A 14,307-nucleotide genomic window follows, 5' to 3' on the forward strand; every position below is an offset into this window, starting at 1 on the left:
AGTAACATTGTGGAAGGTAACACTAAGGTGGCAAACTTTTTTGACAGCATGTACCCAAACTGACAATAATCTTCTAAAAATTATCACGTATCATGGTTATTTTGAGCAGGGATCATTACTGAAGTAATTATGGGCTTTTTAAGGAAAAAAAAGGACGAGTCCTGTTGTTTATTTACATGTATTCATTGTTCTACTATTAATAAAAGTATAACAGTAGGATTGAAATAAATGAAGGATTTTCAAAAACCTGCTCAAAAATAATACAAATATTAAAAAGACAATTGGAAAAATAACATCACTTCTAAGTAGTATTGTTATTGTACCTCACATCTAAGAAATGTGAATGTGAAATTATAAGCTTTGGTGCATATTTATTAAGGACCAAGAATGATAAGTTAACACACTTCACTCTCAGTGGAGACTTCTGTTGCTGCACAAACAATGACAAACATTTTATATCCAGCCTGAATCTGGTTGTTTTGAGCATTAGGTGAGTCTACTCCTATATTAGAATTGACCAAGTTCATCACTGAAAACAATGACTCACATGAATATGTCAATGAAAATATTGCTAATATTGTCATTGCAAGTTTTCTCAGACAGTTAAAAGTTTCAGGAATGGAACTTGAGTTTCAGAATCTCATTGTCTAGATTCTTATGCTTTGATCCAGTCATAAACTGATCTTTTTCAATATTTTCTAGTTCAGTTCTTAAATTGACAAATTTTACAATCCAAATTGAGCTGCTTTGCAATCAATTCAAAATTGTCCAAATCAATCCACTGCAACATTTCAAAATCAGCTTGTCTTATGGTACACCGTCAACATGTTTTATGACTTTTTTTTCAGTTGCTTCAAATAACATGAACTTGGTGAATCTTAAAGAAAATTGTTCAGTAGTTGAATCAATGATACTCCAAAATTGCATTGGAAGGCTCTGAATATCTGACTTTCCAGGAATTTCATGTGCCATGTGTTTTTTTAAGGTTTGGAAAATATTTAAAAGTGCAATTTTTGGTATCATCCTTAAATACTTATAATTTGATTTCAGACTTTTATATTGTCAAACATAAACATCAACTGTTTTGCCAGACACTTGTAATTTTGTGTTTGAGTTATTTAGGCGCTATGAGAAATCTACAAAAAAATCATTACTCTACAAATCCACACGTTATGCAAATCTTGACAAGAAAAGTTTTCACTCAACAAAAACAGAAATATTTCTTCCACTCATCAAATCATTTAAGGACAGAACCTTCACTAAGCCATTGAAAATTGCTTTACATAAGTAGCCCTGGTGCACCAAATTCATCTTGCTCAGTAAATTCCAAAAGTGTCCTTCTTTCAAAGCACATCCCGAAATAAAATTAATTACCTTGGTTATAACCCTCCATCACTTCAAGTTCCTTAAGGCCAGCTTTTCCATACATAGCCTCTTCATGTACTATCCACTGAAAGCCAAGCAGTGATGTCCAGCATATTTTACAAACAGATTGGTAAAGAGGTATGTTTTGGCAATCATCCTGGGTGCACCACCAGTTGTCACGGAAACTATTTTTGGAAGGTTAACCTGTCGACCAGACAATTCTTTTACTACCGCCTTACATATTTCAATCCCTGTGGTGTGTTCAGGCAACATTACAAAATTGATCAGTTCTTTGCGTATTTCATCACACCAACAAAATTGAGCAATTATGGCTAGCCTTACTGTTGATGTAACATCAGTGCCCTCACCAACAAAAAGAGAAATTTATATGAACTAATATCTTTTCTTAATTATGTTGTTTGTTCTCATGATCAATATTCCATCTTTACCATGTTTCTGCTCACTGGCAAATCCTTAATACACTGAAAATTTTTCTTTTTTTTTGGAAAATCATCAAAAAAGGAGCACAGTCTAGCCATGATTTTTTAACGTATTCCACATCAGTGTGATTTTCCATGTTGGATCAATAATATTTGAAAATTCAAAACTAATAGCGACTAAAGTAGAGCTGTCTGAAAAAATATCAAAATATTTGCCTGCATTTCTTTTGTTGCTGATTTCTCAAGAAATGTGTTCTTTGGTTCTTGCTAACTTTTATTGCAAAGATGTTTATGAACAGTTTCATAATGAAGCTTTTGGAGGAGTTCTAAACACCAGTGTTTCGGAACAGGTGCATAATGCTTTATCACTCTTTTTAAATCATGCCATATCTTTCATTCCGCCACTTTTGAAAATCTGTTGCTCCTCCCATTATCTGAACCTTTTTGTTTCTTTGCCAGTATATCTAACATTCTGAACAAGTTGAAGAGTGTGTGTATGTATATATAATATTAATGGAGGTGCTTAACTACATACAGTATTTTCAGTTATCACTGAACATCTAATGTTCACTCACAAATGACAGAAGAAAAAATATCAGCAGAGTGAAACCAATGTCAACTGGCCCAACCATTTACTATACAAATACTGATGTATATACCTGATCTCTGAGGAATTCAAAATGTATTATCCACATTGCATGCTGTCACAAACATCTAGCTGGCTCTAAGCCTGCGTGAGATGTTTCCTGTGAAAACATCTCACTGCTCTCTGGTTGCAAAAAAATCTTAGCTGCCTCATTTGGGCAATAAAGATAATCATTATACATCTTTTTACTATGGGTGGGGTTTAAAGAACTGAGAGGTAGCACTGCAGGTGGCATGCCAGAAAACTTTTGCATGTACCATCTTGGGCACGCATGCCACATTTCCCAACTCAAACATCTCCCCAGATTACAATGGCAGCTAGGCTTCTAAAACAATGCATCACTGTAATGCAGCATGGAATGCCACATTTATTTTACACATATTCTGATGTTGTGCAAGTCTCCTAATCAATCCAGGACAATCACCTATTGGGTTGACTGATGTATTGGCATTCAGAAGCTGGCATATAGGTTGAGTTGGAGAGGTAGGAGATATGCCAGTTATAGCATCTATTCTCTAGATAAATTTCAATAAGGTATAATTGTGATTGCAGGAAAAAGCTATCCATTTGATCAAGTACAAGAAATAAAGATTATGACTCCGGCAAATGCCATGTCTGATAAGACATTTATTACCTCATCACCTTTTCGCACTTCATCACCACAGCCTTTGTTTTAACTGTCCAAGAATCAATCAGTCGATAAGCAACCCAACAATTGAGTATACACACAAACCTCCTAGAATAGAGAGAGAATTCCAAAATACATTAATTCTCAAAGAAAATTTTATTTCTGCAGTCTTACATAGTTAACTTCCTATGTCCAACAATTGCAGTTTCCCTGGTTTAATAAACAAGCTTATCAACTTCTACTCCAGCAAACCCTCGGGATTTTGATTCGTCAACACAGACAGGCCAAACATGCCCTATAAAGACTGCATGGACTCATGAATGAACAACAGGGACTTGTGAAAGTTAAACTATCTTCTGCAGAAGATCCCATTGGACCATAGGACTCTGCAGAAGCAACCCAACACTTTCTGTCGGCTGTCACAGAAAATACAACAGAATTAATTCCAAGTTTTATCACATTTTCCTGTCAACAGTAACTAAAGAAAAGTCAGTTACTATAGGTTATTTACCCAGTTAATGCAGGTTTTTCATACGAAAACACCCTATTCCTCATGAGCCTGCTCAGTTACTTTCATCACTAACTGTCACAATGCATTCAACAGCCTCAGTGTCTTCTTCACATATCGCTGGAACAATGCAGAAACAGAGGTAAAGAATTTAGCTCCAGGTCTATAAATTTGCTAATGACAACTATTGTTGCTCAAATTTCGCACAGCAAAAAGGCAGCATTCAGGAGTGACAGATGGGCTGGTTGAGTGGCGTGCTGTCAAAAAACTCATAGTCAATGTCACCAAGGAACCAAATGTGGACTTCAGGATAGGGAAGTCAGGAAAACACAGACCAGACGGCATTGAGGTGTCAGCAGTGGAAAGGGCGAGTAGCTTTAAGTTCATGGGCATCAACATCTGGTAGGGTCTATACAGGGGCCAAAATATTGAGGCAATCAGAAAGCAGGCCAGCGGCGCTACTTCACTAGGAACTTTGAAAAGGTTCGGTTTATAAATTTCTACAGATGTACAGGGGAGAGCACAGTACCCTGGTTGTCTCACAGCCTAGTCTGGAGGCTCCAATGCACAGGACCACAAGAGGCTGTACAATGTTATAGACTCAACCAGCTCCATCATGGGTACAACCCTTCCCAGCAACGAGGATATCATCAAAAGGTAGCGTCTCAAGGCAGCAGCAGGCATTACTAAGAACATCCACCATCCAGGACTTGCCCTCTTTTCAATACCACCATCAGATTTCTGAACAGTCCATTAACAGCAATTCTTTATTTCATTTTTTTGCACATTGTTTTTGTAATTTATGGTAGTTTTGTCTTTGCACTGTACTACCACCACAAAACAAAATTCACATGTGATAATATGTTTGATACTGATATTTCAGGGAGCCCACTATTGAAATAAAGCAATGTACAACAGCATAAATCGTGGGTGGGTGATGTGGGGTAGAAAAGAACAAAGAAAATGGCCACAATGGGATGGGGACCAAGACAAAGCAGATTGTGCAAATAACGGTGATGCTATCTAAGAGAAGACTCTGAAAACGATCATCACCGCTAATCTGTCTGAAAGTGGTGCAATTAGAATGTGACTAATGAAAGTAGGGAAGAAGGAAAAAATGCAGAAGTACTGCCCTTATTGAAAACCTGAAATAAAAGAGATTCGCACAAATACTCGGGTCAGCCAGCATCTGTGGAGAGAGGAAAACTAAGTCAACATTCTGGACAATGACCTTTTGCAAGAACTGGCTGAGATTGAGAGATCCATGGGCTACAACGTGCCTGGTGAGAAGTTGTTGTTTCTTGAGTTTTCATTGGGTTAGGTTTAGACCAGTGCAGAAGAGCAAAGATAGAAACCCAAGTGGGATGAAGAATTACAGTGATAGACCTTTGGAAGCTCAGGGTCATCTGTGCAGACTGAAGGTATTGTGCATACTGGTTACCTGATCTGTATTTGCTTTATCAATAGAGAACACATTGTAAGCACTGAGCGCAATATACTCAATTGGAAAAATGCAAACGAGTCACTGCTTCATCTGGAAGGAAACTGGGCTACCTGAATGATGAGAAAGGAAGAGAAGGGGCCATTGCCAGAAAGATCATCAATTTGTAACATTCACTCAGTCCTTCTCTTTCCAGAACACCCAGATCCACTTTTATTTCAGATATTATAACATTTCATCTCCCAACCATGCCTCATTCATTTCCCACTAATTTAACCAGATGGATCAACAGCGATTAACAAGCCTTGACCAGCCTACTCTACTGTTAGCAAAATAAGTTGCATAATTTAGTCTCACTTGGGCACCATAGGTCTCTCTGCTCCTGAACCTTTTCACAAAAGCATTACTTTATTGTTTTGCCATTCATCTGCTATAAATTGCCCAATTCACCAGGCTGCAATCACTATCCTCTTGACAATACACAAGATTTCCAGCATTTGTCTCAAATGCAAATTTTTAAATTGTTATTTGTACACTCAGGCCTTTACAACAAGAGCAATAACCCCTACACCGATCCCTTGGGAACTCCACTATTCTCCCGTCTCCTGTCCCAAACCATTCATCATTCTTGCTCCTTACATAACAAGCATATCCATGCTTTTGATGCAATTTACGTTAAGTGCTTTGGCTATGTTGAAAATCTGGTATGTGGCATCTTATCAAAAGCCTTGTGTAAACCTGTACACCACACCTCATTACCTCAATCACTACTTGTTACTTCATCACCATTCTATCACATTGGTTAAAGATTACTATCCCTAAACAAATTCATGCTAGCTTGTCTTCATTAATCCACATTCTTTCCAAAGAATACTGATCCTGTCCCACATCAATGACTCTAAAAGTTTGCTCAATGATGAAAGTTATCTGACCAGCAAAGAGTTTCTCAACCAGAGTTCGTAAGAGGTCACTAGGGCTTCCATGAGAGATCATGATTAAAAAAAGACACATCATTTTTTGAACTTCACACAGTGCTTGATGCTTGCACTTGCAGTGGTGGGCAGCGACCCAGCAGCCCCATTCGCAATCTCATTAGAGGTCTGTGAAAGAAGAGTATCCTGTCATTCATAGGAAACCAATGAACACTTTGCTGCAGTTTTCAACTTCCTACATGTATGAGCAAGCTTTTTTTTGTTTAACAAGCATCAAAAGCAAGGATAGAAATTTTCTCATTTCAGTTGAAGGTGAAATCTGGGTGTATTCAACCCACAATTGAGTATTTGCGCAGCAAAAAACAAACACAGGTTTCACGTGCTAGGCCCATATTTGAGTCACTTAGTAAGATATTTTTTCAAAGTCTTGTATAAAACTGTTTCTTCAGCCATATTTTTACTTACATTGCTTTAGTTTATAGTTTTTAGTAACTTTACTATTCAATATTGTCTATAAATTTTCATATTGTAAACAGCATTAATTAAAATCAATTTACAACCTTGATTTAAATTAAATCTACCTAGCCTACCTTTAGAAAAATTAAATCCCATTTTGGTTTAAGCCAGTTATTTAACAAAATATATTATATTGCCTTATGAGTATTTAAAATTTATGAAAGAGCAAGAACAAGATTCATTTCAAGAAAGGCAAACTAAGCCTAACTACCTGCTTTTTCCCCCGAGAAAGTTGGCTAAAAATTAATTCTCTACTCAAAGAGCATTGACAATTATTTTTGGATTATTATATCTATAACTTATTGATCACGCTAATGTACAATGAGCTGTAGGTATAATTTTTATGCAGGGGTTCCCTGAGACCTGAAAATTATTTCACAGGTTCCTTCAGGGCAAGAAGGTTGAGAAAGGCTGGTCACCAACATATACTGAGGAAAATTAAGAATGTTATTATTTAATACTAAGGAGGCCGAATAGAAAAATGGAGTGATTATATAGGCTTTAACAGGATTTTTCCCTCTCAAATTTAATACCTGGAATGGGGCTTGACTTATCAGGAGAGAATGGTATCCACTGGAATTTGGAAGAGTGAGAGGAGACTTGATTAAAGCATAGAATCAGAATCAGGTCTAATATTGTGAAATTTGTTTTCCAGCAGTAGTACTTTGTAATATATAATAAAAAAACTATGTTACTCTAAGTAGCTATGTAGATATAATTACAATTTCGAGAGTGTTCATGGGTTCATTTTCCATTCAGAAGTCGACAGCGGATAGGAAAAATCTATTCCTGAAACACTGAGTGTCTCTCTTCAGGCTCCTATAACACTTCCTTGATGGTAGCAATGAGAAGAAAGCACATCCTGGGTGATGGGAGTCCTTAATGATGGATTTCGCCTTTTGAGATCGTCCTAGATGATTGTGAGGCTAGTGCCGATTACGGAGATGGCAGAGTTTACAACTTTCTGCATATTTTTCCTGTCCTGTGCAGTGGCCCCTGCATACCAGGCAGAGATGCAACCATTTAGAATGCTCTCCACAGTACATCTGTAGAAATTTGAAAGACATACCAATTCTCCTCAAACTTCGAATGAAATATAGCCTCTGTCTTTGTAATTGCATCAATATGTTGGGCCCAGGAGAGGCCTTGAAAGCGGGAATATGTTCAGCGTGGTTACTTTCATGAGACAATCTAAAACTAGGAGTCAAGGAGCTGCTCATCTCAAACAGATCAGGCAAATTCCTAGTCTTTACAGGTCTTATCCTCTGAAGTGATGGATGGACAGTAAATATTCCTCAGGTAGAGAGAAATTTGATAAACGAGAGTTTGAAAGGAGAGATGGTTACAATCTGACAAGTTATGGCAGAACAGGCTTCAGGAGCACAGTGGCCTCTTCCTAGTTTGTATGCATTTAAATAATCCCCAAGCTACTGATATAGGAGAGTAAGCAACAGTAATAATACTGAACAGGGTCCAGGCCTTATGGCACAAAAGCATGGACGCTTCATTTACTGAGGAATGCAAATTGAACTGAAGATTGCGTAATCAACAGACAGCCCACCTCTTACCTTTTAATGGAAGGTCACTGATGAAACAGCAGAAGCTGCTGGGCCCAGGAAACTGTCCTAAGTAATTCTTGCAGTCCAAGAGCTTCAACAATGATATAACCTCAACTTTGGATTCTGAAGGGAGTCATGACATGGTTAATGTGATGGGATGTTTCCTCGTTGATGAACCTAGAACTAGGAATTACCATGAAAAGACAAGAATTGCCTATTAAAGACATCTGAGGCAAAATTTTCCCTGACGACCATTGAGTATTCAGCACTCTCTTCCTGGGGGGGGGGAGAGAGACAGTGAAAACAGTCTTTTTTAAGACAACACTACACAGCTACCTGACAAGAAGGTGCAAGGTTACCACTGATGGACAAGAATGTGGAATCAAGATTAGAACCAGACATTTTTTAATTAGCTGGTGGATAAGGCGGAGCTCAGGAGGGATGATGGCACCTAACAGGGACTCCTTTGTTTGCATCTTCGGAAACAGCGCTATTTCCATCTTTCATATTATTTTTCCCTTTCAGGGTTCTTTTGAAGATCCTGACCTGGAGTTACACACTGACTACAGTTCTTTGCAGGAATGGGACCCGTTCTCCAGGTTTCACAACTAATCGTTGTTGTTCAGCGCACCAAAACTCGGCCTAAGAGTCCAACTCGAATTCGGAAGCCTGGGATCTCAAGGCTCTGGAGACGGGCGGATCGAGGGTCAGTGTCACGACAGGAGACCCATGTGTTATCAGGGGAGTCGGAATATCTGCAGTTGTGTGCCCAGTGTTTTGGGTATAGAGCTTGAAAAAAAGCGACGCGGCAGACCTTTAACATCGTAAACCAGCGAGTTGTTTGTTAAGCCTCCCCACTCGCTGGGAAAATGGAGACACCTCTTTTGCCCTTGTTAGGGAGACAGAGGGAGAACCTCTGGTATGTCAAATACCAAATGAAATGCTAAATCTGTGGGGTAACTGCAAGTCTGTGTCTTTGCTATTGCTTTGCTCATGCTTGAGTGCTCGGAGGTGGTGCTGATGCCTTTTTTTTTGCCGGTGGGGGGAAGAGGAGATTGTCACTCACTGCCGCTTACGCGCTGGGAGGGGGGACTTTGGGGTTCTAACATTTAACTGTCGTTCATTCTTTAGGGTACTCCTGTTTTTGTGGATGTTTGTGAAGAAAAAGCATTTCAGGATGTATATTGTATACATTTCACTGACATTAAATTGTACCTTTGAGCAGACTTCAGCACCTGAGTGGCCTGCTCCTGCTCCTGCTCCCAATTCATGTGCTTGTGTGAGGTGATTTTCCCTCTTAGCCAACTTCAGTTTTAGTGGGACCTCTGGATGCCACTCTGGTAAATGCAGGCATGCTGTCAAAGTCGTCACTCAGCTCTGAAATCCATCTTTCTGGCCCAAGTACGTAGCAAGGCTAGGATGATGTCTGCATCTGAACAGTCCTAGTGAAACTCAAGCTGGGTAACAGTTCAGAAATGCCACTTGTAATGACACCTTCTGGAACTTTGCTGATAATACAGTAGGCTGATGGATGGTAATTAACTGGATTGGATTCCATTTAGTTTTCTATGAACGATATGCAATTTTTCATATTACCAGATGTCAGTGTTGGAATTCTACGAGAACTACTTGACCACAGTGCAGAACCCAAGTCTAGTCTTAAATACCATCACTGCAAAATCTCAACTATTTGCAAGCAATCTGTTCCATCCTTTTTAGAATCAGAATCAGAGAGCTGTTTGCCTATTGAAATCAATTTGCCAATATTATGAATTTATTTAATATCTTTGCAAAATTTAACTCTCCATGCAGACTTTACATAATGTTGCCCATCCAAGCATGATCAGACAACTTGGATATATGGCTCTGTATAACATCAACTGTGATTAGCAAATCTGGTGAGTAGATATAGACCAAGCACAAATTCCTGCAGGACGCCAGCTGTCACATCCTGTCCATCACCCCTATTCTGTCTCTTGACACTCAACCCATTTCCTAACCAGGTCAGTAATTCCATTTCAATTCTTGAAGCTTCAACAATAGCTCTTAAGAGGAACATTCTCAAAAGAATGCTTGACGTGTGTGTGAGACAGTGGTTTTCGTACCAGGAAGATGAAGTTACAATGGTAACTTTATGCTTGCAGTTCGGGAAAAAGACGTAGTCATAGGAATTTAGACTAGGGATAAAAAAACGAACAATTGCACTTTACTGAAAATAAATATTCAATATAAATTTAAATCAAAGTTATACACAATAACTTCTGTATATAAATATTTAAATATTCCTGCCAATTTCCTCCCAGCATGCCCACATTAATAACTGAAATTATAATGTAACTTTTCAACCCTGTAATTATACCTCTCCTCAAAAGGGATATTAGAGATAATTTCAGGTGACCAGTTTTCTTTATAAAGTGAGGTCACAATTTTAAAATGGGGAAAATATTTAAAGTCTCCGGATACATTTGCAGCTCTGGTCCAATTCTGCTCCAGTTTCCCCAGGATCTCTGCAGACAAATGTTTAATTGTGGACCAATGAAATTATCAAACTACATCACAGCAGGTAAACTTGCTGAGAGATTGGTATCATGGTGAGAATTAAGGAAGGGGAGAGTGTTTGGGGGTGGTAGGAATGAAAATATTTTGCAATGGTAGAATGATTGGGTAAATTTATATCTCCATTTGCTGTGGATTATTTCAACATTACACCAAAAGGAACCAAGTTTATAGAGTACTCCAGAAAATTTTTCATGTTTGCATACAAAGAAGATAAGATTATTTCAGTTCACTGAGTCTATGTTAACTCACAGAACATTTCCCCATTAGTTTTCTCGGTAACCTTGTCTTCCCACATTCCCCTTCCCATTCCTGACATTATCATTCACTATGGCATTAGAAGCAATTGACACTGGTCAGTTTACCGACCAACGCACACACCTTTCAGATGTGGGATGCGCAAAGAAAGCAGAATACACTGGGGAAATTCAGTCACTTGGAGAATGTGCAAACTCTACATCAAGTATCATGGAACAATAGTGAAGCCAAATCTTCAAAGTAGCTATGAACTGTCCCATGGTAGTATTACAGTTTTAATATTGCAGAATCATAGAAATTAATCACACTCCAAACAGTATTTAATTATTGCATCACATTGGCTGAAACAAAAACATCCCATTGCATTTCCTAGTTCTTGGTCCACTGCCATAGTGCCTCTACCTTGTTAGGAGATGGAAGAGGTCGAGTATGTGATCAAAGACCTTCAAATTTCTGTAGTGATGGTGGGAAGAATTCTGACCCATTGTATCACAGCCTGGAATGAAGGGTCAAGTGCACAGGATCTCGAGCGGGTCATAGACTCAACCAGCCCCATCACAGGCACAACCCTCCCCACTGAGGGCATGTTCAGACGGCAGTGCCTCAAAGTGGCATTCATCACGAAGAACCCTCATCATTCAAAATATGCTCTATTATTGTTCCTGCCACTGAGGCGGCGGCAAAGGAGACAGAAGACCCACATTCAATGATATAGAAACAACTTTTTCCCTTCTGCCAGCAGATTTTCAATTGTGCACAAACACCATTGTTTTGTTTTGTAATTTACAGTAATGTTATCTTTGCACTGTGCCACTGCCACAAAACACATTTCACATCATCTAGGTCAATTGAAATAAGACTGATTGAGTCACACTGCATAGAAAAAGGTCCTTAAGCCCATCACATCCAAGCTGATCTTTCTACCCATTTACACTGATTCTATCTGCCTGCCATATACTTCAATGCCTTGCCTATTATAAGTCTAAATGCCTCAAATGCAATGATTGTATCTAATCCCACCACTGCCATTGATTGTGCATAACTACTGTGTAGAAAACTTACCCCTCAGATTCCCTCGCAAACAATGGGAGTACTAAGTGCATTGTTTGTGCCTCTACTACCTTTATAGCAGAACATTTTTTAAATCTTGCATCAATTACTGGTAAGAGAAGTAGGTTCTTCCTATGCATCGAGCTTGACTCAACTAACAACTTATTGCATGGCAAAAAGGTTTCTAAGATTATTGTGAGGGGTATACTGATAAGGATCAGTCTTTTTCCAGAGTAGGAGTGCGAAGGGGCAGATATTTAAAGTGAATCAGAATCCAGTTTACCATCACTGGCATATGTCAGCAAATATGTTGCTTTATAGCAGCAGTGCAGTACAAGACACACAAACTTATATGTTTGAAATTAAATAGTATAAAAGGTGAATGACAGGGCAGTGCTCCCGGACTGTACAGAAATTTGGTGGTGGAGGCATAGAAACTGCACTTAAAACAGTGAGAGTCTTTGGGCTCCGGTACCTCCTCCGTAATTTTAGCAACACGAAGAGGGCAAGTCCAAGGTAGTGGGTATGTGGAATGTACTGCCAGACTAAGTGGTAGAGCTGGGTACAATTACAAAACTGAAAAGACATTTATACAGGTACGTGGATAGGAAAGCCTTAAAGAGTTCTGAGCCAAACACAGGCAAATGGGGCGAGCTCAGGTGAAACAAAGAATCTGCTGGAAGAGCTCAGGTCAAGCAGCATCTGCACGAGGCAAAGAACTCCTTTCTTCCCACAGTTGCTGCTTAACGCACTGAGTTCTTCCAGCAGATTGTTTGCTGCTGCGGATTTACAGCATCTGCTGGCTCTCAGCTCAGGCTGACATCTTAATTGGCATGAATGAGTAGACTGGAGATGCAACAATCTAAATGATGTACTTGTATTCTTTATCTGTACACTCATTCATTTTGAACATCTTTAAGTTTACCTGACAGCCCTTCCGTTCCAAGGTGAACAATTAAACTCTATGCAACCTTTCCTCAGTCAATCTTCTTCAGTCCTTGACATATTCTCACTCATTACTCTGGTATTTCCACCTTCGATTTGGGATTCTCCCCATCACTGAAGAGATGTTCAGGGGAAATGTTTAAACCATTTGCAGCTTTACAAACAAGAGACTACTTCTACTGGGGGAGAATAAGTAACTCAAGAACACAGATTAAAGATAACTAGGAAAGGCAAAGTGCCACAAATTTAGGAAAGGTTTTCCTGAAACAGCATGCAAGCAAAATTCAAGAGGAACTGAAATGACATTATTGGCACTGCAATTAGTGCCATCATATTAAATATTTTCACAAACAGAATGACAGCCAATGTGTACAACTCAAGCACGTTGAGACCAGGGTCACGTGACCATACCGACATAAAGAATGGTACTCCACCAGGGAAGGACAGGAAGAGTTCCTGTGATACGTTGTCGGAAGTGTCTCCCTGTAGACCAGACACCAAGTCCAATTCACCTTTCCTCCATAGAATGAGCACTAATGTCAATGCACTTACTTGAAACCTGGTTATAACTAGACTTTTATTTGCAGATGTTGGCTGTGCAAAAATTGGCTACCTTTGCTGCCACCCTTAGTTAGTGACAGACTAACATAGTTTCACTGGATTCGTGAGGTGACAGCCACAACAGAAACAAGACTTTGTAGGAAAGTGTTCGCTTTGGGGTGGGTGTGTTGTTTGAAGCGGTACCTTTAAAGAACCTCAGAGCCAGACTGTAGAGCTCGTTCAGAGCGAAGCCCCATCGCTCCTCCATCTCCTCCACCCGAGCCTGGGTCTCCCGGTCAGCGGCCTGTCCATCCCCGGAGCCTGGGCCCGATCCTGACTCGGTTCCCGGGCCAGCTTTGCCAGCCGAGACCTGCTGCTGTCTGCTCTTCAGCCCTTCATCTTCCTCTGGGTCCGGGCTCAGTGTCAAGCCGTCGATGGAGACTTCCAGCCGCCCGCCTCCAGAGCCATTGCCGCCCTCGGCCGCCGCCATCATCTTCAGCATCGCTGCCCCTCCTCCTCCCTGCAGCCACGTAACCAAAGCGCTTACATCACGTCCGGTACGGCAATCGGAAGCAAAATCAGACGGGCCCCGCCTCAGCCGTTGCTAGGAGACGGGGAGATGCGGCCTGGCTGGATTGACTCGTTCGGGTGTCTTCTATCGATCCCTTCTGCAGCCAGGCGGAGTCCACCTCCCCTCTCGCTGGTTACAAGGCCCAAACTCCCCACTATACCCCCGAGCCAAACCTGCTCCAAACACCCATCTTGACCACCGGCGCTATCTGTGTGGCGTTCTATCTCTATTACTACATGGGGGCTCCAATTTCCTCCCAAAGGCGTATGGCTTGAAGGGTTATGAAACACTGTAAATCGCCCTCAGTACGGGGGGAGATGTGAGGGAAATGAAATGGGACAGCGAGGGCTAA

The 14,307-nt window shown here is 40.1% G+C and overlaps 1 protein-coding gene across 1 annotated transcript in view; it reads right to left on the reverse strand.

Moving 5' to 3' along the window:
* acbd3 (acyl-Coenzyme A binding domain containing 3) overlaps positions 1-13,909 on the reverse strand; it is an 87,992-nt gene extending 74,083 nt beyond the window's left edge. Inside the window, exon 1 of the mRNA XM_072280145.1 lies at positions 13,589-13,909. Coding sequence (XP_072136246.1) covers positions 13,589-13,886 — 298 coding nt within the window. The 5' untranslated portion in view covers positions 13,887-13,909. The remainder of the gene's footprint in view (positions 1-13,588) is intronic.
* Positions 13,910-14,307: the final 398 nt, after the last annotated feature.

This window comes from Mobula birostris, chromosome 2 (genome assembly GCF_030028105.1).
Source record: "Mobula birostris isolate sMobBir1 chromosome 2, sMobBir1.hap1, whole genome shotgun sequence".
In the NCBI taxonomy this organism is placed as follows: Eukaryota; Metazoa; Chordata; class Chondrichthyes; order Myliobatiformes; family Myliobatidae; genus Mobula; species Mobula birostris.